Source organism: Oryzias latipes, chromosome 21, assembly GCF_053564925.1.
Source record: "Oryzias latipes strain Hd-rR chromosome 21, Olatipes_Hd-rR_3.1".
Classification (NCBI taxonomy): Eukaryota; Metazoa; Chordata; class Actinopteri; order Beloniformes; family Adrianichthyidae; genus Oryzias; species Oryzias latipes.
The window spans coordinates 874334-899140 of NC_136257.1; the positions used below are offsets into that span (position 1 = coordinate 874334).

The 24807-nt window shown below is 50.8% G+C and overlaps 1 protein-coding gene across 13 annotated transcripts in view; it reads left to right on the forward strand.

Annotated features, from left to right (window-relative positions):
- Positions 1-24807, forward strand: part of pikfyve (phosphoinositide kinase, FYVE finger containing) — a 40466-nt gene that overhangs the window by 6001 nt on the left and 9658 nt on the right. For 7 of the 13 annotated variants that reach the window (XM_023951007.2, XM_078939019.1, XM_078939022.1 and 4 more), the window contains 21 exons: positions 7102-7292; positions 10408-10575; positions 11038-11147; positions 11550-11721; positions 12368-12575; positions 13783-13809; positions 13930-14019; positions 15058-15214; positions 15292-15449; positions 15763-15874; positions 15950-16097; positions 16172-16336; positions 18099-18158; positions 18230-18359; positions 20025-20205; positions 20282-20356; positions 21672-21779; positions 21858-21998; positions 22672-22798; positions 22875-23659; positions 23735-24118. In XM_023951007.2, the coding sequence (XP_023806775.1) occupies positions 7115-7292; positions 10408-10575; positions 11038-11147; positions 11550-11721; positions 12368-12575; positions 13783-13809; positions 13930-14019; positions 15058-15214; positions 15292-15449; positions 15763-15874; positions 15950-16097; positions 16172-16336; positions 18099-18158; positions 18230-18359; positions 20025-20205; positions 20282-20356; positions 21672-21779; positions 21858-21998; positions 22672-22798; positions 22875-23659; positions 23735-24118 (3684 nt within the window). In that variant the 5' untranslated portion in view covers positions 7102-7114. The remainder of the gene's footprint in view (positions 1-7101; positions 7293-10407; positions 10576-11037; positions 11148-11549; positions 11722-12367; positions 12576-13782; positions 13810-13929; positions 14020-15057; positions 15215-15291; positions 15450-15762; positions 15875-15949; positions 16098-16171; positions 16337-18098; positions 18159-18229; positions 18360-20024; positions 20206-20281; positions 20357-21671; positions 21780-21857; positions 21999-22671; positions 22799-22874; positions 23660-23734; positions 24119-24807) is intronic. The other 6 variants (XM_023951006.2, XM_023951010.2, XM_078939021.1 and 3 more) reach the window with 1 other exon arrangement.

The following is a 24807-nucleotide window of genomic DNA, read 5'->3' on the forward strand; positions in this document are numbered from 1 at the left end:
TCCTGCTGTCTCCTCCTGCTGCCTCTCTATTCTCCTCCTGCTTTCTCTATTCTCCTCCTGCTGTCTCTATTCTCCTCCTGCTGTCTCCTCCTGCTGTCTCCTCCTGCTGCCTCTCTATTCTCCTCCTGTTGTCTCTATTCTCCTCCTGCTGTCTCTTTTCTCCTCCTGCTGTCTCTATTTACCTCCTGCTGCCTCTCCATTCTCCTCCTGCTGCCTCTCTATTCTCCTCCTGCTGTCTCCTCCTGCTGCCTCTCTATTTTCCTCCTGCTTTTTCTATTCTCCTCTTGCTGTCTCTATTCTCCTCCTGCTGTCTCCTCCTGCTGTCTCCTCCTGCTGTCTCCTCCTGCTGTCTCCTCCTGCTGCCTCTCTATTCTCCTCCTGCTGTCTCTATTCTCCTCCTGCTGTCTCTATTTACCTCCTGCTGCCTCTCCATTCTCCTCCTGCTGCCTCTCTATTCTCCTCCTGCTTTCTCTCAATTCTCCTCCTGCTGCCTCTCCATTCTCCTCCTGCTGCCTCTCCATTCTCCTCCTGCTGCCTCTCTATTCTCCTCCTGCTGTCTCTTCCTACTGTCTCTCTATTTTCCTCCTGCTGTCTATATTCTCCTCTTCCTGCTCTCTCTATTCTCCTCCTGCTGTCTTTATTCTCCTCCTGCTGTCTCCTCCTGCTGTCTCTATTCTCCTCACGCTGTCTCCTCCTGCTGTCTCTATTCTCCTCACGCTGTCTCCTCCTGCTGTCTCTATTCTCCTCACGCTGTCTCCTCCTGCTGTCTCTATTCTCCTCACGCTGTCTCCTCCTGCTGTCTCTATTCTCCTCACGCTGTCTCCTCCTGCTGTCTCTATTCTCCTCACGCTGTCTCCTCCTGCTGTCTCTATTCTCCTCATGCTGTCTCCTCCTGCTGTCTCTATTCTCCTCCTGCTGCCTCTATATTCTCCTCCTGCTGTCTCCTCCTGCTGCCTCTCTATTCTCCTCCTGCTGTCTCTATTTACCTCCTGCTGCCTCTCCATTCTCCTCCTGCTGCCTCTCTATTCTCCTCCTGCTGTCTCCTCCTGCTGCCTCTCTATTTTCCTCCTGCTTTTTCTATTCTCCTCTTGCTGTCTCTATTCTCCTCCTGCTGTCTCCTCCTGCTGTCTCTATTTTCCTCCTGCTGTCTCCTCCTGCTGTCTCTATTCTCCTCCTGCTGTCTCCTCCTGCTCTCTCTATTCTCCTCCTGCTGCCTCTCTATTCTCCTCATGCTGTCTCCTCCTGCTGTCTCTATTCTCCTCCTGCTGCCTCTCTATTCTCCTCCTGCTGTCTCCTCCTGCTGTCTCTATTCTCCTCCTGCTGTCTCTTCCTGCTGTCTCTATTTTCCTCCTGCTGTCACCTCCTCCTGTCTCTATTCTCCTCCTGCTGTCTCTTCCTGCTGTCTCTATTCTCCTCCTGCTGTCTCCTCCTGCTGCCTCTATTGTCCTCCTGCTGTCTCTATTCTCCTCCTGTTGTCTCCTCCTGCTGTTTCCTCCTGCTGCCTCTCTATTTTCCTCCTGCTGTTTCTATTCTCCTCCTGCTGTCTCTATTCTCCTCCTGCTGCCTCTCTATTCTCCTCCTGTTGTTTCTATTCTCCTCCTGCTGTCTCTATTCTCCTCCTGCTGTCTCTATTTTCCTCCTGCTGTCTCTATTTACCTCCTGCTGCCTCTCCATTCTCCTCCTGCTGCCTCTCTATTCTCCTCCTGCTGTCTCCTCCTGCTGCCTCTCTATTCTCCTCCTGCTTTCTCTATTCTCCTCCTGCTTTCTCTATTCTCCTCCTGCTGTCTCCTCCTGCTGTCTCCTCCTGCTGCCTCTCTATTCTCCTCCTGTTGTCTATATTCTCCTCCTGCTGTCTCTATTCTCCTCCTGCTGTCTCTATTTTCCTCCTGCTGTCTCTATTTACCTCCTGCTGCCTCTCCATTCTCCTCCTGCTGCCTCTCTATTCTCCTCCTGCTGTCTCCTCCTGCTGCCTCTCTATTTTCCTCCTGCTTTTTCTATTCTCCTCCTGCTGTCTCTATTCTCCTCCTGCTGTCTCCTCCTGCTGTCTCCTCCTGCTGCCTCTCTATTCTCTTCCTGCTGTCTCTATTCTCCTCTTGCTGTCTCTCTATTCTCCTCCTGCTGCCTCTCCATTCTCCTCCTGCTGCCTCTCCATTCTCCTCCTGCTGCCTCTCCATTCTCCTCCTGCTGCCTCTCTATTCTCCTCCTGCTGTCTCCTCCTGCTGCCTCTCTATTTTCCTCCTGCTGTCTATATTCTCCTCTTCCTGCTCTCTCTATTCTCCTCCTGCTGTCTTTATTCTCCTCCTGCTGTCTCCTCCTGCTGTCTCTATTCTCCTCACGCTGTCTCCTCCTGCTGTCTCTATTCTCCTCACGCTGTCTCCTCCTGCTGTCTCTATTCTCCTCACGCTGTCTCCTCCTGCTGTCTCTATTCTCCTCACGCTGTCTCCTCCTGCTGTCTCTATTCTCCTCATGCTGTCTCCTCCTGCTGTCTCTATTCTCCTCATGCTGTCTCCTCCTGCTGTCTCTATTCTCCTCCTGCTGCCTCTATATTCTCCTCCTGCTGTCTCCTCCTGCTGTCTTTATTCTCCTCCTGCTGTCTCCTCCTGCTGTCTCTATTGTCCTCCTGTTGTCTCTATTCTCCTGCTGTCTCCTCCTGCTGTCTTTATTCTCCTCCTGCAGTCTCCTCCTGCTGTTTTCTATTCTCCTCATGCTGTCTCCTCCTGCTGTCTCTATTCTCCTCACGCTGTCTCCTCCTGCTGCCTTTCTATTCTCCTCCTGCTGTCTCTTTTCTCCTCCTGCTGCCTCTCTATTCTCATCCTGCTGTCTCCTCCTGCTGTCTCTATTCTCCTCCTGCTCTCTCTATTCTCCTCCTGCTGTCTCTATTCTCATCCTGCTGTCTCCTCCTGCTGTCTCTATTTTCCTCCTGCTGTCTCCTCCTGCTGTCTCTATTCTCCTCCTGCTGTCTCCTCCTGCTCTCTCTATTCTCCTCCTGCTGCCTCTCTATTCTCCTCATGCTGTCTCCTCCTGCTGTCTCTATTCTCCTCCTGCTGCCTCTCTATTCTCCTCCTGCTGTCTCCTCCTGCTGTCTCTATTTTCCTCCTGCTGTCACCTCCTCCTGTCTCTATTCTCCTCCTGCTGTCTCTTCCTGCTGTCTCTATTCTCCTCCTGCTGTCTCCTCCTGCTGCCTCTATTGTCCTCCTGCTGTCTCTATTCTCTTCCTGCTGTCTCCTCCTGCTGTCTCCTCCTGCTGCCTCTCTATTTTCCTCCTGCTGTTTCTATTCTCCTCCTGCTGTCTCTATTCTCCTCCTGCTGCCTCTCTATTCTCCTCCTGTTTTTTCTATTCTCCTCCTGCTGTCTCTATTCTCCTCCTGCTGTCTCTATTTTCCTCCTGCTGTCTCTATTTACCTCCTGCTGCCTCTCTATTCTCCTCCTGCTGCCTCTCTATTCTCCTCCTGCTGTCTCCTCCTGCTGCCTCTCTATTCTCCTCCTGCTTTCTTTATTCTCCTCCTGCTGTCTCTATTCTCCTCCTGCTGTCTCCTCCTGCTGTCTCCTCCTGCTGCCTCTCTATTCTCCTCCTGTTGTCTCTATTCTCCTCCTGCTGTCTCTTTTCTCCTCCTGCTGTCTCTATTAACCTCCTGCTGCCTCTCGATTCTCCTCCTGCCTCCTCTCTATTCTCCTCCTGCTGTCTCCTCCTGCTGCCTCTCTATTTTCCTCCTGCTTTTTCTATTCTCCTCTTGCTGTCTCTATTCTCCTCCTGCTGTCTCCTCCTGCTGTCTCCTCCTGCTGTCTCCTCCTGCTGTCTCCTCCTGCTGTCTCCTCCTGCTGCCTCTATATTCTCCTCCTGCTGTCTCTATTCTCCTCCTGCTGTCTCTATTTACCTCCTGCTGCCTCTCCATTCTCCTCCTGCTGCCTCTCTATTCTCCTCCTGCTTTCTCTCAATTCTCCTCCTGCTGCCTCTCCATTCTCCTCCTGCTGCCTCTCCATTCTCCTCCTGCTGCCTCTCCATTCTCCTCCTGCTGCCTCTCTATTCTCCTCCTGCTGTCTCTTCCTACTGTCTCTCTATTTTCCTCCTGCTGTCTATATTCTCCTCTTCCTGCTCTCTCTATTCTCCTCCTGCTGTCTTTATTCTCCTCCTGCTGTCTCCTCATTCTCCTCCTGCTGTCTCTATTCTCCTCACGCTGTCTCCTCCTGCTGTCTCTATTCTCCTCACGCTGTCTCCTCCTGCTGTCTCTATTCTCTTCACGCTGTCTCCTCCTGCTGTCTCTATTCTCCTCACGCTGTCTCCTCCTGCTGTCTCTATTCTCCTCACGCTGTCTCCTCCTGCTGTCTCTATTCTCCTCATGCTGTCTCCTCCTGCTGTCTCTATTCTCTTCCTGCTGCCTCTATATTCTCCTCCTGCTGTCTCCTCCTGCTGCCTCTCTATTCTCCTCCTGTTGTCTCTATTCTCCTCCTGCTGTCTCTTTTCTCCTCCTGCTGTCTCTATTTACCTCCTGCTGCCTCTCCATTCTCCTCCTGCTGCCTCTCTATTCTCCTCCTGCTGTCTCCTCCTGCTGCCTCTCTATTTTCCTCCTGCTTTTTCTATTCTCCTCTTGCTGTCTCTATTCTCCTCCTGCTGTCTCCTCCTGCTGCCTCTCTATTTTCCTCCTGCTTTTTCTATTCTCCTCTTGCTGTCTCTATTCTCCTCCTGCTGTCTCCTCCTGCTGTCTCCTCCTGCTGTCTCCTCCTGCTGTCTCCTCCTGCTGCCTCTCTATTCTCCTCCTGCTGTCTCTATTCTCCTCCTGCTGTCTCTATTTACCTCCTGCTGCCTCTCCATTCTCCTCCTGCTGCCTCTCTATTCTCCTCCTGCTTTCTCTCAATTCTCCTCCTGCTGCCTCTCCATTCTCCTCCTGCTGCCTCTCCATTCTCCTCCTGCTGCCTCTCTATTCTCCTCCTGCTGTCTCTTCCTACTGCCTCTCTATTTTCCTCCTGCTGTCTATATTCTCCTCTTCCTGCTCTCTCTATTCTCCTCCTGCTGTCTTTATTCTCCTCCTGCTGTCTCCTCCTGCTGTCTCTATTCTCCTCACGCTGTCTCCTCCTGCTGTCTCTATTCTCCTCACGCTGTCTCCTCCTGCTGTCTCTATTCTCCTCACGCTGTCTCCTCCTGCTGTCTCTATTCTCCTCATGCTGTCTCCTCCTGCTGTCTCTATTCTCCTCCTGCTGCCTCTATATTCTCCTCCTGCTGTCTCCTCCTGCTGTCTTTATTCTCCTCCTGCTGTCTCCTCCTGCTGCCTCTATTGTCCTCCTGCTGTCTCTATTGTCCTCCTGCTGTCTCTATTCTCCTCCTGCTGTCTCCTCCTGCTGCCTCTATTGTCCTCCTGCTGTCTCTATTCTCCTCCTGCTGTCTCCTCCTGCTGTCTCTAATCTCCTCCTGCTGCCTCCTCCTGCTGTCTCTATTCTCCTCCTGTTGTCTCCTCCTGCTGTCTTTATTCTCCTCCTGCTGTCTCCTCCTGTTGTCTCTATTGTCCTCCTGCTGTCTCTATTCTCCTCCTGCTGTCTCCTCCTGCTGTCTCTATTCTCCTCCTGCTGTCTCTATTCTCCTCCTGCTGTCTCCTCCTGCTGTCTCTATTCTCCTCCTGCTACCTCTCTATTCTCTTCCTGCTGTTTTTATTCTCCTGCTGTCTCTATTCTCCTCCTGCTGTCTCTATTCACCTCCTGCTGCCTCTCCATTCTCCTCCCGCTGCCTCTCTATTCTCCTCCTGCTGTCTCCTCCTGCTGCTTCTCTATTTTCCTCCTGCTGCCTCTCTATTCTCCTCCTGTTGTCTTTATTCTCCTCCTGCTGTCTCCTCCTGCTGTCTCTATTCTCCTCCTGCTGCCTCTCTATTCTCCTCCTGCTGTCTCTATTCTCCTCATGCTGTCTCCTCCTGCTGTCTCTATTCTCCTCCTGCTGCCTCTATATTCTCCTCCTGCTGTCTCCTCCTGCTGTCTATATTGTCCTCCTGCTGTCTCTATTCTCCTCCTGCTGTCTCTATTCTCCTCCTGCTGTCTCCTCCTGCTGTCTCTATTCTCCTCCTGCTGCCTCTCTATTCTCCTCCTGCTGTCTCTATTCTCCTCATGCTGTCTCCTCCTGCTGTCTCTATTCTCCTCCTGCTGCCTCTATATTCTCCTCCTGCTGTCTCCTCCTGCTGCCTCTATTTTCATCCTGCTGTCTCTATTGTCCTCCTGCTGTCTCTATTCTCCTCCTGCTGTCTCATCCTGCTGTCTCTATTCTCCTCCTGCTGTCTCTATTGTCCTCCTGCTGTCTCTATTCTCCTCCTGCTGTCTCCTCCTGCTGCCTCTATTCTCATCCTGCTGTCTCTATTCTCATCCTGCTGTCTCTATTGTCCTCCTGCTGTCTCTATTCTCCTCTTGCTGTCTCATCCTGCTGTCTCTATTCTCCTCCTGCTGTCTCTATTGTCCTCCTGCTGTCTCTATTCTCCTCCTGCTGTCTCCTCCTGCTGCCTCTCTATTCTCCTCCTGGTGTCTCTATTCTCCTCCTGCTGTCTCTATTCTCCTCCTGTTGTCTCTATTCTCCTCCTGCTGTCTCTATTCTCCCCCTGCTGTCTCTATTCTCCTCCTGCTGTCTCTATTCTCCTCCTGCTTTCTCCTCCTTTTGTCTTACCATCTTTTTGACTGATGCAGACCTCAGGATTGTGGGATGAAGGTCTTTCTCCGGTGTTCAGAGCAGAGAACATGCTAAACCTCTTTTATGCTGTGACTTTCTTTTCCAAAGTTACTTTCGGGTCGTCTCACTTCCTTTTTAAGTGGAGAACTCAGAAGGTCTTTAGGCGGTTCCTTCCAGCTGATGGTTCAGATTAGACCGGCTCACAGCAGGAAGGGAACTGGGGCTGCTGGGACTTCAGGAAGTTCTATTGGTTACTCCGTCCCTTGTCTGAAAAGTGTGCAGATCTTCCCGCCTCTTAAGCTTGGCTGATGTTCAAAGGGATGGACCTGAAGGAAGTCTGCATTTCTGCACGTCTCTGCATGAACACCTGGATGCCGTGTTGACTGATTGAGTCCTGATTTCGGTTCCTGGAGGGGATGGATGCTCGCTGACCGGCTCCCCTGCTCTGGTGTTTGTCCTCACAGGCGCCGCAGTGACATGGCTGCTGATGACAAGTCCTCTTCATCGACAGAGTTCAGCACAGAGGCGGCTGTCATCTCACCTGCCAGCCCCTCCCACCTGACCCACTTCAAACCCCTGACTCCGGAGCAGGATGAGCCCCCGCTGCGCTCCGCCTACAGCTCCTTCGTCAACCTGTTTCGCTTCAACAACAGAGGTGAGGGTGTTGGTGGTCTGCTGGTGGATCTCTGCTTTCTGTCGGCCAATGTTGCCGTGGAGACAGAGGAGTTGGTGCTTCCATCGCCTCCTGCTGGGTTTCTGCCTGACAGTGAGACGGCGGGTCTCTGTGTTCTGGTTAAAAACCAGTGTCTTCTGGTTCTGGTAAAGTCTCAGATGAGCTCCGGTCCTTAGCCGCCCACATACTGACGGTACCGACACAGGAGATGGAAGGAAAAAAAACTCTTAGCTGGTAACAAATACGATTATTAAAGGAAAAAGTATTTTTAAGGAATGTCTGTCTGAATTCCTGCCCTGACCCCTAACTACTAAAAAAGTACTGAGTGATTTTTAAAAGCATTTGGGACGCCATGCTCACTGCTTTTTTTCACTTTTTTATTTTTAAACGGCGGTTTCACAAAGTTAGAATCTAATTGAAGCATTTTGTGGCGATTATTTATGATCCACTTTCTTCTAAAGATAAAAACTTGGATGGTTTATCAAAAAAAATACACTTAAATACATTCTCTTTGCAAAAAATTGTCCCGACGCAATGCATTGTGGTCTATATCCGCCAATCTAGTGAGCATGGATGCACACTGGTTTTTGGCAGAGACTCCTGGGAAATTTCTAGGGCTCTGGAGAGCTAGCAGTGAAGGAATTCAGACACAACCTACATGAAGAGACGGATAAGGCATGTGGTCATGTGACCTGTGGGTGCAATTCTAACATTTTGAAAGTTCAGCTGTCAGCCGACAGGCCACGCCCCCAGCCAGATGATGAGTCGTTGTGTCCCAGGCTGAATTTACTGGTGGGGGTGTGTGTGGACAGGCCGTTGCCTGCAGTAATGTTCTAACCTGGATGAAGAGAGCCTCCCATGACCATCTTCTCTGGCACGCCGTTCCGTGCACAGAACGCTGCACGTCTCCAGATGGATTTGTACGGTTCCTGCTCACAGAGACCTCTGAAGACCCCTTCCAGCCTGTCTTTGTTGGGTCCATTTGGCGTTTGCGTGTTCCTGCCGATTCTCCCACGCGTGTTTTTGGATTGTAAAGGTTTTTTTGCCGTTGAAAGTAAAAAGGAAAAGCTTTCTCTAAAAGCGTTGTGGCCCTGACACCAAAGTGTCATCCACAAAGATCCCCATCAGACTCTGAACATATTTCCAACTATTGCTCCATCACTGTTGTTCATTCCAACACGTTGAACTAGCTTAGCATTAACACCAGCACTTTTACCCGATCCTATGGCACTTTTGGCTGCTTATGGAGCAGTTTTTACTTGATTTGTTTTCTGCAAATGTTCCATAAAGTCAGGACCGTGACAGTTTGATGAATTCCCTCTGTTTCTGAAATAGTTTTGATTCTCTTCAACTGGTATCATTCCCAAAGGCTTCCACAGCCAAACTTGGAGAAATGCTGCGTTCAGGTGGGGTTGGAATGATCAGAAAAACGACTGTCCAACTTGGAAAACGCACATGAACGTCACACACAGACAAAATAGAGTTGCACTTATTGACAAAGGTCACTTTCCATGTAGGACGCCATCTATGGGGATCAGATGATGGGATCAGGTGGCGTCAGTGGGAGGGGCTGATCAGATGGCGTCAGTGGGAGGGGCTGATGAGATGGCGTCAGTGGGAGGGGCTGATGAGATGGCGTCAGTGGGAGGGGCTGATCAGGTGGCGTCAGTGGGAGGGGCTGATCAGGTGGCGTCAGTGGGAGGGGCTGATCAGGTGGCGTCAGTGGGAGGGACTGATCAGGTGGCGTCAGTGGGAGGGGCTGATCAGGTGGCGTCAGTGGGAGGGGCTGATCAGGTGGCGTCAGTGGGAGGGGCTGATCAGGTGGCGTCAGTGGGAGGGGCTGATGAGATGGCGTCAGTGGGAGGGGCTGATGAGATGGCGTCAGTGGGAGGGGCTGATCAGGTGGCGTCAGTGGGAGGGGCTGATCAGGTGGCGTCAGTGGGAGGGGCTGATCAGGTGGCGTCAGTGGGAGGGACTGATCAGGTGGCGTCAGTGGGAGGGGCTGATCAGGTGGCGTCAGTGGGAGGGGCTGATCAGGTGGCGTCAGTGGGAGGGGCTGATCAGGTGGCGTCAGTGGGAGGGGCTGATCAGGTGGCGTCAGTGGGAGGGGCTGATCAGGTGGCGTCAGTGGGAGGGGCTGATCAGATGGCGTCAGTGGGAGGGGCTCCCATATTCACAGGAAGCTGCTTTGTCAGGATAGTTGGTAGAAAATATCTTACAGATGGTTTTCTTCAAGCTTGCCTCTTGTATTCTCTGCCCCCCCGTGTCTCACAGCAGTGCAGGGTCATGTGACAGGTATTTGTAACGTGAGGTCCGTGAGCGCCATGAGTCACATGACTGGTGTACTTCTGCAGAATGACCACGAGTTGCTAATCCTACAGTTACAGATGAGTGGAAAGAGCACAAAAGTCTGGTTTAAATGTAAATCAGTTTACTGTGACTTCCTGTAAAAATGCTCGTGTGAGTGCTGACGGCCACACCTGGTTCCTGAGGAAGACACGATGAAGAACGTTTGTCCCTCTGATACTGATGGTGGTTCCTGGCTTGTCCCTCAGAAATGTCCCACAGGTGTCAGATATTTGGATAGTTGGGGTCGCGGGCTGTCAGCAGAGTAAAGAGGTTCAGATGAAAACCTGAGAGCGCCGCTTCCGTCCTCACAGTGACGCCTCCCTCCCTCCCTCCAACCGAACAGCAGCTCCTGCTGCTGACCTTCTCAGGGTGGGGGTTGCTCCATCATTTCTGTCTCTACCAGAGTTTGAGCAAAGCTCATATGCTGCAGTTCTGAGCAGCAGAACAGCAATAATGACTCAGCAATAATGACTCAGCAATAATTCAACACTGAACATTTGATGTTATGGACGGATGTATGTCTGGTGGACGCTCTCTTCAAAAGCCCAACTTTACTCTTACATACATCTAAGGTTAAGAAATGTTATTGATCTATTTGATGATTGATTAATTATTGTAAGTCATTATTATAAAAACTGTTTTCACTTGATTAGAGCTCAGAGGTGAATGTAAAACCTGCAGCCACATCCAGGAGTTAAGGGCAGATCAGCTTTTGTTTTAAAGTGTGTGCGTTTGTGTGCGTGTTTAGATGAGGGCCGTCGTCCCTCTACAGTTTCAGAGAAGTCCGAAGCTCCGCCCCCTTCTAATCAGCCAGAAAGGCGGAGCTCTTCCTCCAGCCCCTCCCTCCCGCTCCATGGCTCCAGAGCACATGGGAAGCAGCAGCGTGAACACCTCCGCCGCTCCTCCACAGCTTCTGGTGAGACGCACACACACACGTTTTCAGGAAGGAGCGACCATATTTGGAAGAGCAGCCAACATGCTCAGAGTAGAATTTTAGGATCTTTGCTGGATTTGATCCAGAAATGTGTCGGCGTTTGAGGTTATCTGCCGTCAGTGGCGTGAAGCAGAGTCTGAGAATGAACTCTGGGCTTTCCTGCCACACTTACATGTTGATTATCTGATGTTGGCTTGAGTGTCTGTCTTCAATGATCTAATCACAGACAGCTGACATGGAGCTGCAAAAGCTCTGCTGCAGCTCCATCCCCTTAGGAAGAGATGTTCTGGACTGAAAGCAGACCTGCAGCTCGTTCTGCACGATCCGATGGTTTCAGAAACATTTGGACGGATCAACGTCAGATCTAAACGACACTGAAACTGAAAAACACAATGTGTTGAAGTCATGCTAGTCCTTGTCTGTTCTGCTGTGTGGGGGGGTCAGACGGCAACAGGAAGCCTGATGCTGCTCTGAGTGGTCACGACCCCCGCACCGCTGTCCAACTGCGCACCGCCCTGAAGAGACTGAAGGAGATCATGGAGGGGAAGAGCCAGGTACGTTCCTCTTTACCAAGTCCTTTGTGGCTTTTTAGTTTGCTGCAAAGATGTTTGTATTGTTTCTATGCTCTTCAGAAGTCTGGTTTACCGGCTTCAGTCCGTAATCCGGTTCTGCTCATCCCGGCATCAAATTAGTCTCTTTCAACTTCTGCTCTCATCTTATCGAGTACAAAAAGTGCTGAGTTTGTGAAAAGGCTGGTTTCCAAACATCCGTCCAGGTTTTTGCTCTTCCACTGATGCTGCAGTGCTTCCACTTGTAGCTCAGGACATCAGATGAAGCAGAGCTTTACTGACCAGCATGAGGACTCTGCTCCTCACAGCCATCCCTGAAGGCCTCTGAACCTCTTTGACATGTGATGAGGCTTCAGCGCCGCTCTCCCCCCCCCTTGGCCTCTGCAGGACAGTGATCTGAAGCAGTACTGGATGCCAGACAGCCAGTGTAAGGAGTGTTATGACTGCAATGAGAAGTTCACCACCTTCCGCCGCAGACACCACTGCAGGCTGTGCGGGCAGATCTTCTGCAGCCGCTGCTGCAACCAGGAGATCCCTGGGAAGTTCATGGGATACACGGGTGGGTATTCCCCTTGACCTCCTCATGATGCCCCTCCCTGACTGTTCCAACGTTTATCGCAGGGGATGCGATCCATAAATGTCCCGTCATGGGGTTCTAGATGTTTCCAGGGTGTACAGCTCCTCACTACACACTTAAAGCTCTTTTCTCAGACAGACGTGAACATTTTCACACTTTTCTCTCGTTTAAACCTTCATAAAAAATAAGTCCAGGATTATAGAATGAAAAACAAAGATCTGATCGTGATGAAGAGCTATGTAACTCTGGCAAGTTGAACGTATCTGTCCAGGAGAAACAGCATGAAAGAGATTGATTGACAAGATCAACAGCCTATCGGAATCAGCCAGGAATACAGTGCGCTGTTTAAAAAAACTAGGATAGATGTGCTGCAGTACAGCCAGGGAACTCTGTCCACTCCAGGTGGAGGTTAGGGTTAGGGTTAGGTATGGAGGTAGATCCATCACCCAGGAAGCTGAAGGGACTGACTTTCTGTGGAGGCTGTGACTCTGTGTTTCTGCTACAGACCTGCTCATCCTCACAGCTTTAAAACAAACCTTTCCTTGTTAGAAATGCTTTTCTGACTGTTTTCTGTTGGTGTGTTGGCCCCTCCCACCTCTCATGTTTAACCCTTGTTCTCGGTATGCAGGAGACCTGCGAGCGTGCACATACTGTCGTAAACTGGCGCTCAGCTACGCTCACTCGGCAGAGTCCGGCGTGATTGGGGAAGACCTGAGCGTCCTGTCGGACTCCGCCTGCTCCGTGTGCGTGCTGGAGCCCGGCGAGCCGCGCACGCCGGTGGGGGGACGCAAGGCAAGCAGGAACATTTTCCTGGAGGAGGACTTGACCTGGCAGAGGTGAACGCACTGAAACAAGAGGCTGGTTTCCTCCAAACAAACATGTCCTCCTCTCCTCCCCCGTCTCATTCATGCTCCTCTGCTGGGCTTTTCTGGCTTCACTTCCTAAAGACGTTTCCTGTGGGAACTGCTTCACCTGCACCTCCTGCTTAGGAGACGGACGGATGGATGGATGGATGGATGGATGGATGGATGGATGGACGTACGGACGGACGGATGGACGTACGGATGGATAGATGGATGGATAGATGGATGGATGGATGGACGTACGGATGGATGGATGGGCGAATGGATGGATGGACGGATAGATGGACGGATGGACGGACGGACGGACGGATGGATGGATGGGCGAATGGATGGATGGACGGATAGATGGACGGATGGGCGGATGGATGGATGGATGGATGGATGGATGGATGGACGGATGGGCGGATGGATGGATGGATGGATGGATGGATGGATGGATGGATTGGCGGATGGATGGATGGTTGGATGGATGGATGGGTTGGCGGATGGATGGATGGATGGATGGATGGATGGATGGGCGGATGGATAGATGGATGGATGGACGGATGGATGGATGGACGGATGGATGGATGGACGGATGGATGGATGGGCGGATGGATGGATTGGCGGATGGATGGACGTACGGATGGATGGATGGATGGATGGATTGGCGGATGGATGGACGTACGGATGGATGGATAGATGGATGGATGGATGGATGGATGGATGGATGGATGGATGGATAGATGGACGGACGGATGGGCGGATGGACGGATGGATGGATGGGCGGATGGATGGATGGATGGATGGATGGATTGGCGGATGGATGGACGTACGGATGGATGGATGGATGGATTGGCGGATGGATGGATGGACGGATGTGCTCATATTGGTAAAGAACATTAAACTTTGAACAACTGCTCTTTCTCACTGAGCAAAATAAAACAAACAGGAAAGATGTTTTTTTAATGGGCCTATCAACTCCATGGAATCCATCCATCCACTCATCCATCCATTATTTGTATAGGTTTCTGAAAGGGAGGAGTCAAATAAGATGATGACATGAAAGGATGTCCTCCACTGACAAACATGTTCTAGCTTTTTCTGGATGTGGTGATCCTCCATGTCCTGTCATGTTTCTTCTGCTGCTGTGTGTCCATCCATCTTCCTCAAGGACATTCTTTTCCTCTCTCCTGCATAGAAAAACTCCTATTGGGATGAGAAAAAAGTGAGTCTTTGTTCCCTTTTTCTGAGCTTTAAAGGCTTTCTATGGAGTTCACTCAGCAGAAATGTGATTGATATGAAGGAAGACTCGGGCTAAGAAAATAATGTTGACTGTTTGTGTTAGCATGATGCACCAGGAGCCTCAGAACGGCGGCCTCACCGCAAGGCTCTCGGCGCTCCCAGAGGACGTGGGGAAGTCTCCTGCAAGAAAGAGGTGGGGTTTTTACAGCTTTCCTGGCGTCAGCTGAGGCGTCTTTGGCTTTTGTAAATATTGTTTGTCGTTCTGTTCGTACAGGGAATCAAAGTGAAATCTATTCTTCAGTTGAAACAGGAATTCATACACCCTTCCAAGAATTATAGTCCTGTTGGACCACAATGTCTCTAAGCCTCCAAGTCCTACATTTATCATACCTTTCTAGAACAACCTCCATACTTTCTGACTTTTGATGATTTGATGAGTTCCAAATTCATTCAGAAAAAGTTCAGACAGCGGTAATGCAGACATGTTTCAAATCTGTGACTAGTTAATGAAAGAGTCATGTGATCCATCAGAGAGTCATGTGATCCATCAGAGGGTCATGTGATCCATCAGAGGGTCATGTGATCCATCAGAGGGTCATGTGATCCATCAGAGGATCATGTGATCCATCAGAGAGTCATGTGATCCATCAGTGGGTCATGTGATCCATCAGAGGGTCGTGTGATCCATCAGAGGGTCGTGTGATCCATCAGAGGGTCGTGTGATCCATCAGAGGGTCATGTGATCCATCAGAGGGTCATGTGATCCATCAGAGGGTCATGTGATCCATCAGAGGGTCATGTGATCCATCAGAGGGTCATGTGATCCATCAGAGAGTCATGTGATCCATCAGAGGGTCATGTGATCCATCAGAAGGTCGTGTGATCCATCAGAGGGTCGTGTGATCCATCAGAGGGTCGTGTGATCCATCAGAGGGTCGTGTGATCCATCAGAGGGCCGTGTGATCCATCAGAGGGTCGTGTGATCCATCAGAGGGTCATGTGATCCATTAAGCTCATTCTGAATCCAGGCAGTGCATGACTAATAAACAACTCAAACTTTCATGGTCATGAGTCCTGCCCTCTAAACCTCTGCTAGTGATGTTTTTCTCTGCGAGGACACGCCTCCTTTAGGATTCTGGACGTCCTGAGGGTCGATCCTAACATTCAGCAGGTTGCATAAGTACGTTCTGCGCTCTGTTCAGCCAACTGTGTGACGGTTGTTCTTCTCCAGGTCTGCCAGTGTGACCAACCTGTCGCTGGACCGCTCTGGCTCTTCTCTGGTTCCGTCCTACGACAGTTCAGTGAGCCCGCCCACGAGCCGAGCCATGTCCGGGACCAAGAGCGGCTCCAAGCTGGACCACAGCGAGGAGGAGAGGAAGATTCTCCTGGTGGCTGCTCCTTTCCTTCACTTGGTTCCAGCGTCAGTGGAGTTTCCTCTGACGCTGGAACCTGGTGTTTGTTACAGGACTCTTCTCAGTTGAAGGATCTGTGGAAGAAGATCTGCCATAACAACACAGGGATGGAGTTTCAGGACCACAGGTACTGGCTGAGGACCTACCCCAACTGCATTGTGGGAAAAGAGCTTGTCAACTGGCTGCTGAGGAGTGGCACCATATCCACCAGGTAAAGAAATGTGTTTGAATCGGAAGGTGGGGGGGAAGACTTCCTCCTGAGACATGAGTGTTGAGCTCTCTTCCTGATTTTAGTTCAAATCAAGCAGATGAATTTTGGATGAGTGCGTGCATGAACTCCGGCATGCAGTGTGTGTGGGGGCCGTGTCCTGGTTTACAGGTGACAGGCTTAGCTATAGGTATCGGCTTTGGAAGATCCTCAGTCTTCTGGAAGGGCTTCCTACACTTCCTGTTTTAAAGAAGAAGCACACGCTAGTTCCAGATTCTGCTTGAGAGCTTGAAGGTTCCTGATGTGTGCACGGCAGGGCCCAAGCGATTGCCATCGGCCAGGCGCTGGTGGATGGCCGCTGGCTGGACTGTGTCACTCATCACGATCAGCTCTTCAGGGACGAGTATGCCCTCTACCGCCCTCTGCAGGCGAGTCCAAAGCTGGGATGTCTTTAGCGTGCTTCACCTTGTTCTGACCATGATGTCTCTCTGTCAAACGCACAGAGCACAGAGTTCTCAGAAACGCCGTCTCCAGACAGCGACAGCGTCAACTCCCTGGAGGGACACTCTGAGCCGTCCTGGTTCAAGGACATCAAGTTTGACGATAGCGACACAGAGCAACTCGCAGATGAGAATGAGTACACCGTCCCAAGTATGTCTAATCTTTGGATGTGGTCACACCTAAAGCCATGGAGTTTCTGTGAAGCAAAGTGTTTTGGATTCCAGACTCTGCCAGCCCCAGCAAAAGAACTTCAGTCAGCAGCTTCCACTCGGCGGTGGACAGCGACTCGGCGGCCTCCATCAATCTGAACATGGAGCAGAACAATGTCAACTTTCACATCAAGAAGCAGTCCAAATATCCTCATGTTCCACCTGCCAGCGAGCACAGAGGTGGGTGTGCTGTCGACTGACGGCAAAGCCTGCAGGTCTGCTGATGGGTCTCATGAAGGAGGTCCGGTTTCCAACTGAAGAGTGTCTTCTGTCTCAATTAAGGGTTCAAGTAGCTGCAGATGACTTTGAAAGATTAGTGGAGTTTTGTGTTTCAGCCCAGCATTTGTTCCGTCTCAGCTCTAGCGTCTGACTGCAGAAGGATGAAGCTCTTCTTTCAGCAGCTGGCTCTTCCTTCATTTGTGTCAAAGAATGGTTTGGGATGAGGGTTCCTGCTGCTGAAGGAAAAACCTGATGTTTCTCTGAAGAACATCCAGGTCTGGTTCTGGTCTGATCCAGAGTCCTCTTGATTTGTTAGGTGTGAACAGATCCGGTTCCAGAGGAGCTTAGCTGGGGGTGGGGATGGGGGGGCAGCCATCACACAGTTCCTTTTTAGTTTTTTAAGTGCATCTATTTAAACTCTCAACAAAACCCGTAAATGAATCTAAAAACATCCAACCATCACTGAGATCTGATCCAAAAGCTCCGCAGCATCACTCTGAATATTCTGACCAGGTTCTGTTCTGGTTCCATGAACGTGAGAAGCTGCGTTTCTGTCCAGACAAATATTGCATTGGATCATTTTCCAGGTGCACTTGCTGGAGTTGAATCTGAGTACTGCTGCTGTGCATCAGCGGACACTCCAGAACGGCAGATGGGTGGAGCTCATCGCCGCGGCGCCTGGCTGCACTTACCTCTCTGATGCTGAAGTCGTTTCAGTGGTTTCATTTCTGCTGGTGTTTTTCCGTCCTCTCTTATTTTTTTGGTAATCCCATTAGGGCTGCAGCTATCGATTCTTTTTGTAATCGATTAATCTAGCACTTTATCGATCGATTAATCGAGTAATCGGATAAAACGATTTGTGTGTTTTTGAACAACCAAAACAAATAATGCATAACAAAAATGATGTGGCTGTAAAATGAACAAGTATTTGGCTTTTATTCAACACGACAAGAGACGCTTCAAATCAGCGAACATCAATAGGCTTAGACTACGTTGACTTACCTTGTTTCAGCGATGCTTGGTGAAACAGCATAGATGTCTTCTGTTCAGATGCTGAATCATGGAAGATGTGCTGTTGTGGTATGCCAGCTCTATTTTGCCGTGACATCTCACGTTTTCTGCCGTTTATTATAGATCTATTCTCCGCCATCGCGCCAACTAAATTCAAAAGGTCCGTGTGAATAAACGGTCCGCGTGACACAATCAAATCCCTGCGCATCATAGGATTTTAACGAGGCTTCGAGGGAGAGTTTTTGCCTCGAGGAATTTTTGTAATCGAGTAACTCGAGGAATCGTTTCAGCCCTAAATCCCACCCTCACCACCAGACCTGGGTGGGAAATCCTTCAGGAACTCTGGTTTGGACCAAGCAGGAGAACTAAGGTCCTTCTGAGAGTAAAGGTCTCACTTGCAGGTGAACCATGGTGCGGTTCACTTCAGTGTGACTGCAGACAGACATTTTACAGACCAAAGGGAGGAAATGCCATAAGGTTAGTGGGATTACACGGAGAATATAAAGAGCATGCTGATTATATTATCATTATGTTTATTGCTGACCCGGATTATAAACGTTATCTTTAATTGTGTGGCTCATTCACTTCCTGTGACGTCCTTCTTAACTGGATCTGGGATCTGACAGTTTTGCTGGAAAATGGCTTTCAGCTTAAAAGTGAGATTTAGGAGCTGGTCCTGCAGAATTCTGGATTTTTTTGCTTCTGCCTGCAGAGTTTCATGTGTCTGAAGATGGAGGTCAGAACATCTTAATCAGTGACGCTTTCATCAAAGGTAAAATGTCGGCTGCTTTTCTGCTCGGGTCCTTCCTGTCGGCTCTTCCTGATGCGGTCCTCTTCCTGCAGAGTCTCTGTTTAACCGGCGCGTGGAGGAGAAGGCCAAAGACATGCTGTTCACGCCGCTGGGCTGGCACCACAGCTCTCTGGACCAGCTCAGGGAGGAGAACGGGGAGAAGAAGGCCATGGAGAGGCTGCTGTGAGTACAGTCACACAGGATCTGCAGGTCCACATTTCACTTCTTAGACTCCCGTTCTGACACACGGAGGAATGCAACACGACCAATCAGAACTCAGGTTGACAGAGCAGAGCAGGTTGTAGAGAGTAGACCCTCTGTAACCCAGTCCATCTACCAGAGCCTTTCTTTTGGTTTGCTAACAGCCACCTTTGGTTGATTTGAGTTGAAGCGATGACACTTGGGGGTTCATCCATCGGCGTGTCTGCATAAACAAGTGAAGAAGCAGCAGCTCCTGGACTGCACAGAAAAAGCAGCCTGTGTCCAAAGAAAAGTCCTTTGGGAATCCAGGAGAATTCCTCTCCAAGATCTCCTCAAGAAGATTTAATGAGAGTGACGGTTGGGAAGCAGACGACAAAACATCAGACTTCATTTAAGTAGGCAGAGTCCTCTGTGCTGCAGAGCTGGACTGACATGCTCCTTTGAGGGCTGAGAGCAAAAGGCTGCCTGCCAGCTGGTTTTCATCTAAACTAACACAAAAGAAGCGTCTCTTGTCGTGTTGAACAGTGAAACATGTCCTGGAACGTTCTCCAGTGAGAAGAAAGCCTCCAAACAACAGATTCAGAGTTCCCAGGTTCAGATCCATCCATCGACACTAAGACAATCTGACAGGGCGCCACATGCTGCCATGTGCTCCGGTCATCATCCTTCTGACAGCCTTTGGGGGCTTGAAGTGCCTCCCTTACACAGAACCATCATAGACGGCTTCTAGTGAAGACGGAAACATCTACAAATGTGTCCTTTTCTGTGTTTGGAGATGTCTGCGTCACACAGAAGAAACCTGTTCTCCCTGCTGGCTCCTCTGCTGTCCTGCAGCTTCTGTGACCTTCAGCATCTTTGTTTCATGATGAGCGCTGCTCACCACTCAACCTTTTTACCGTGGGGACCTTCCCCCAACACACGACGTGCGTCTACTTTCTGTAGCTTCTCCCAGTTGAGAGCTTTTACATCTCCATGTGTGAGGACCCCAGACTGTTGACCCTGATTGGCCCTTACCCAGTCATATGGTAAAGTGGGTGGGACAAGGCTGAAAAAGCCAAGTTTCAAATTGACCTGTCAGATCACTGGAACCAGTCAGAATCCCAAACAATGGCTGCTAAATCCACTTACTAACCGACCCCCACTGTGTGTCTGAACCCATTCTGGCTTAAATCTGTACTTCTTTGTTTAAGAAGGACGTTTTCAAAGCGCTGAAGTCGCCTCCTAACTCCTGTCGTCCACGTCCACAATAGAACTTCTACTGACCCCACAGGGGGGCATTAGAAGGGAAAACCTGTTCCATTGCAGATCTTTCTCCCAATAAACCGCTTCAATCAGTCTCTGAAAACTCATAAGACAGAAAGATGTCCTGTCAGAAACGCTTTTTACTTTACCTACCAGTGAAACCTCAGCAGACAGAAGCAGCAGCTGACATATTCAGGATCAGCAGTTTAGACGTGTCAAAGGGACAGGAGCTGCTCGTTCAGAGGCCACATTAAAGCATGAAACGGTCATAGAAGAGCTGCTCACATGACGTCCTCAACATGTGAAGGAACATCAGCCACAGTGGAAAAGGAGAATTGAGAAGTGTAGAAATGTGGGTTAAAAGAAGGAAATGAATTGAAACGTCAAGCGCCTTTCCTCTCCCAGCTCAGCCAACCACAGCCACATGATGGCGCTGCTGCAGCAGCTGCTCTACAGCGAGTCCTTGTCTCTGTCCTGGAGGGACATCATCGTACCCGTGGTGCGACAGGTGGTGCAGACCGTCCGGCCGGACATCCGGAACTGTGACGACGACATGGACATCCGACAGCTGGTCCACATCAAGAAGGTGGGCGTGTCTTTGTTGGACCTGCAGATGCTACAGAGGCAGCAGATCAGAAATGTCCCTTTCAATCTTTGTCCAGATTCCTGGAGGCAGAAAGTTTGACTCCATGATGGTGAACGGCTTCATTTGTACCAAGAACATCGCCCACAAAAAGGTGGGGTCACACCGTCCCAGTAGAAGGGTCCCCCCCCCGGTTTGAGCATCTAGTCTTTGTTTTTGTAAATGGGGTATATTTAAATGGTGCTTTTCTACCTACAAGGCCAAAGCGCTTTACAGTCACACACACAGTCACACACACACGTTCACGCACACACGTTCACACACACACGTTCACACACACACGTTCACACACACACGTTCACACACACACACACAGTCACACACACACAGTCACACACACACAGTCACACACACAGTCACACACACAGTCACACACACACGTTCACAGTCACACACACAGTCACACACACAGTCACACACACACGTTCACACACACAGTCACACACACACGTTGTCACACACACGTTGTCACACACAGTCACACACACAGTCACACACACACACACGTTCACACACACACACAGTCACACACACACACGTTCACCCACACATGCACGTTCACACACACACACGTTCACCCACACACACCGTCACACACACACCGTCACACACACACAGTCACACACACACAGTCACACACACACAGTCACACACACAGTCACACACACACAGTCACACACACACAGTCACACACACAGTCTCACACACACACACGTTCACACACACACACAGTGACACACACACAGTGACACACACACAGTGACACACACACACAGTCACACACACACAGTCACACACACACAGTCACACACACACAGTCACACACACACACAGTCACACACACACAGTCACACACACACAGTCACACACAGTCACACACACACACACAGTGACACACACACAGTCACACACACACAGTCACACACACACAGTCACACACACACAGTCTCACACACACAGTCACACACTGATGGTGGCTCCGCTGCCAAACACTGGTGCCAACCTCCCACTAGAGGCAAGGTGGGGTTCAGTGTCTGGCCCAAGGACACATCGACTCATGGGCGTGCAAGGCGGGAATCAAACTTGCAGTCTTACGATCATGGGTCGACCGCCCTACCGCTGCACCACAGCCGCCCCTGTGGTGCAGCCTGCTTTCCTGATAAAGTATACGTTTTTCTAAACGTAGACAGAGTGGGGGGGTGGGCCTGCTGTTTCCATATTTTGTTCTTTCTTCATCTTCTAGCGGCTTCAATGCTGTCTGGAGTGTTTCCTCTCAACCCCCCCACCCTACAGTAGCCAGGACAGGCTTCTCTGTAGCCCAACACTACCAGATGATGGATCTAAAATTGTTGATGTTGGATGATATGCATAAGACTCATTTCAGCGGCTGGATGTGTGTCTGGGTCTAGATGAACTCCTACATTAAGAATCCCAAGATCCTGCTGCTGCGCTGCTCCATAGAGTACCTGTACAGGGAGGAGACCAAGTTCACCTGCATCGACCCCATCGTGCTGCAGGTGACGCTGCCTCTCCAGCAGGAACCAGAGCCGCCTTTGGCTGCACTGCTTTTGAAAATGACCGCCTTCTTCCTCCAGGAGCGGGAGTTTCTGAAGAACTACGTCCAGCGCATCGTGGACGTCCGACCAAACCTGGTGCTGGTGGAGAAGACGGTGTCCCGGATCGCTCAGGAGATGCTGATGGAACACGGCATCACCCTGGTCATAAACGTCAAAGAGGTCAGTGCCGCTCAGTGGAAACTACTTCTTGTTGTTGAGAAAACCTTTGCAAAGACGGAATAATCCTGTCAGCCTGACATCGGCTCTACGGCAGCAGATACCAGAGCAAAATCTAATTTCTAGGCCTCTCCGTCCACCACCCTGCCTGTTCTCCAGACCTCCCACCACTTCCTGTTGTTGATGACCTGATCAGGTGTGCTCTGTCCATCAGAACGTGGAAATAGCTGAGTCAGCGCACCAGCAGCAGGAGGGGGAGGAGGGGGGGGTTGATCAGGAGGACCAGCCCTGCTTTGTCATGCCAGTGATTTGGCCTCCCGGGGCTTGTTTACCCCACAGAGGTGGGATCACTGGACTGTCCAAAGTGTCTTGGTCTGCTGAAGCTTTTAGACAGGTACTGTTACCATAGCAACCACCAAACTCTCCCATCAGCTGGCCAAACGGGAGGTTTGGTTCATGACCTGCTGATCCTCCCGACCTTCTCCTCTCTGTGTGAACCCCTCTGACCGCTGACGGTGGAATCTTTAGCCGCGTGGAAACGTCAGGAGTGGGTTGTTGCAGCAGAGCAGCATGATGGCAGAGACACCTGTGGAAGGGACAGAAACACCTGAACTGGTTTACCTGTAGAGATGAGGGGACGGCTCATGCAGGAATCCTGTGTGCTTTCCTCCTGCAGCAAGTCCTGACCCGGGTGGGCCGTATGACCCAGGGGGACCTGGTCATGTCCATGGACCAGCTCCTCACCAAACCCCGCCTGGGAACCTGCCACAAGTTCTACATGCAGCCCTTCACGCTGCCCAACAGTAAGCCTGCGCTGCAGCCGTGGCGGCTGAAGGGTCGGCCGCTCCGTGCTGGTGTCATGTCTGCCTTTGCTTCCAGATGAGCCCAAGACGCTGATGTTCTTCGAGGGCTGCCCCCCCCACCTGGGCTGCTCCGTCAAGCTGCGGGGAGCATCAGAGTACGAGCTGGCGAGGGTGAAGGAGATCATCAAGCTGATGGTGTGTGTGGCTTACCACTCTCAGCTGGAGATTTCCTTCCTCATGGATGAGTTTGCCATGCCCCCCAGCTTGCCCCAGAGCAGCTCCTTCCCCTGCTTGCTCGGCGGGGGGGCCGCCGAGGAGGAGATGGACGGAGACAGCCAGGAGAGCACTGTGCTGAGTGAGGACTCTGCAGCAGAAGGACATCCTGAGAACAAAGCCAGTCCTTCAGAGTCTGAACAAATGGGCATCCTCCAGGATATACGGAGTCAGGATGCAGCTGCCCCCCCTGTCCACGAGGGGGCGCCCAGCGCTGAAGCAAAGACCTCCTCTCCAGTGTCCAGCCCCCCTGCTCTGCCTCCGTTCCTCATGGAGGAAGAGCAGGAAATGGACTCGGACACTCTGATCGGGGTGACGGGGGAGGAGGACAGCCGGCTGAGAGAGGGGTCCCCTGGTTTGGCGGAGACCCCCAAGCTGTTCCGGGACCCACTCCAGGACGACACGGGGATGTTTGTGGCGGAGCAGGTGTCTTCCTCCGATGACCAGCTGAAGTCCATCTCTGCTGCCTTCAAGCAGGAGCTGAAGGACATCATCCTGTGCATCTCCCCCTTCATCACCTTCAGGGAGCCCTTCCTCCTCACCGCCGAGGGCATGCACTGCCCCAGCAGGGACTACTTCCCCGAGCAGGTACCGCTGTGTGGGAGTGACCGTAAACCCCGTCCCGGGAAAGGCTTCACCTTCTCATGTGCTTTCGTCTCCTAGGTGTACCTCTCTCCTCTCCTCAACAAGGACCTGAAAGAGCTGGACGGGCGCCGAAAACGGCAGATGCTCAAGGACTCGGGGCCCTCCAGCCTGGTGGGGGCACAGACGGCTGCCAGCGGGCCCCCAAAACCCATAGAGGTCCTGCCCTGCCACAGTCTCACCCAGACCCGCATCGTGGAGCATCTGGGCAGCAGCAAGGATCTGGCCAGGATGCTGGCAGACTACAGAGCCAGCGGAGGCCGGATCCGGCAGAAGGAAGCCGCAGATCCCTTTGGCTCTGCCGGTCCCAGAGCCGGCGCCGGCTGCCAGGGAAGACTGCCAGGGAAAGCCGACGGCGAGGAGGACAAGCAGAACAAGCAAAGTGACACAAGCTGGACGCCAAAGGTGAGTCCGGCTCCATTCTCCTCCCAGTTCATGAAACGACCAGTTTTCTGTTCCTGACCCAGATGATGGACTAGGCTGGAATCTGGAGGAAGATTAAAGGACAGAACCAACTGCTGCTGCTGCTTCTTAGCTTTAGGATGGTGGAGCTGGAGATCAGCGTAGATATAGATGTATGTAGATAAACAAAAGTCCCTAGAGCTGCTCCCACTTTTAAAAAGACTGTTTATGTCTTTGCTGATCTAGTTTGAGTACATCTGGACAGAAAAATTTGTATTTGTATTCATTTATTTATTTATTTATTTAAGGGACAATGCATACAACCAACAGTGTAGAGTGCTCTAAAAGCAATGAGACACTGTAAATATGCAGGACTGTAGCCTCTGTCCCGTTCTGACCATGGAGATAAAATAGTAAAATATAGTAAAAAAGTACAACAGTAACGTAAAAACGCATTAAATAAATTCATCATTCATTCGTTCATGATGAATGATGAATTAAATAAAATGACATAAAATTAATATAACTCAGATTACCTTTAAAATAGTTTCAAATACATACTTCCCCAATTAAATCGCCAAAATCAGAACAATACTATGACAATGTGACCACTTTTTTCACCCCCCAATGATTTATTTTGACAGTTCTCTGGCATTGTCCCTAAAGGTTGGTTTTCCAGCAGCCATGATCTT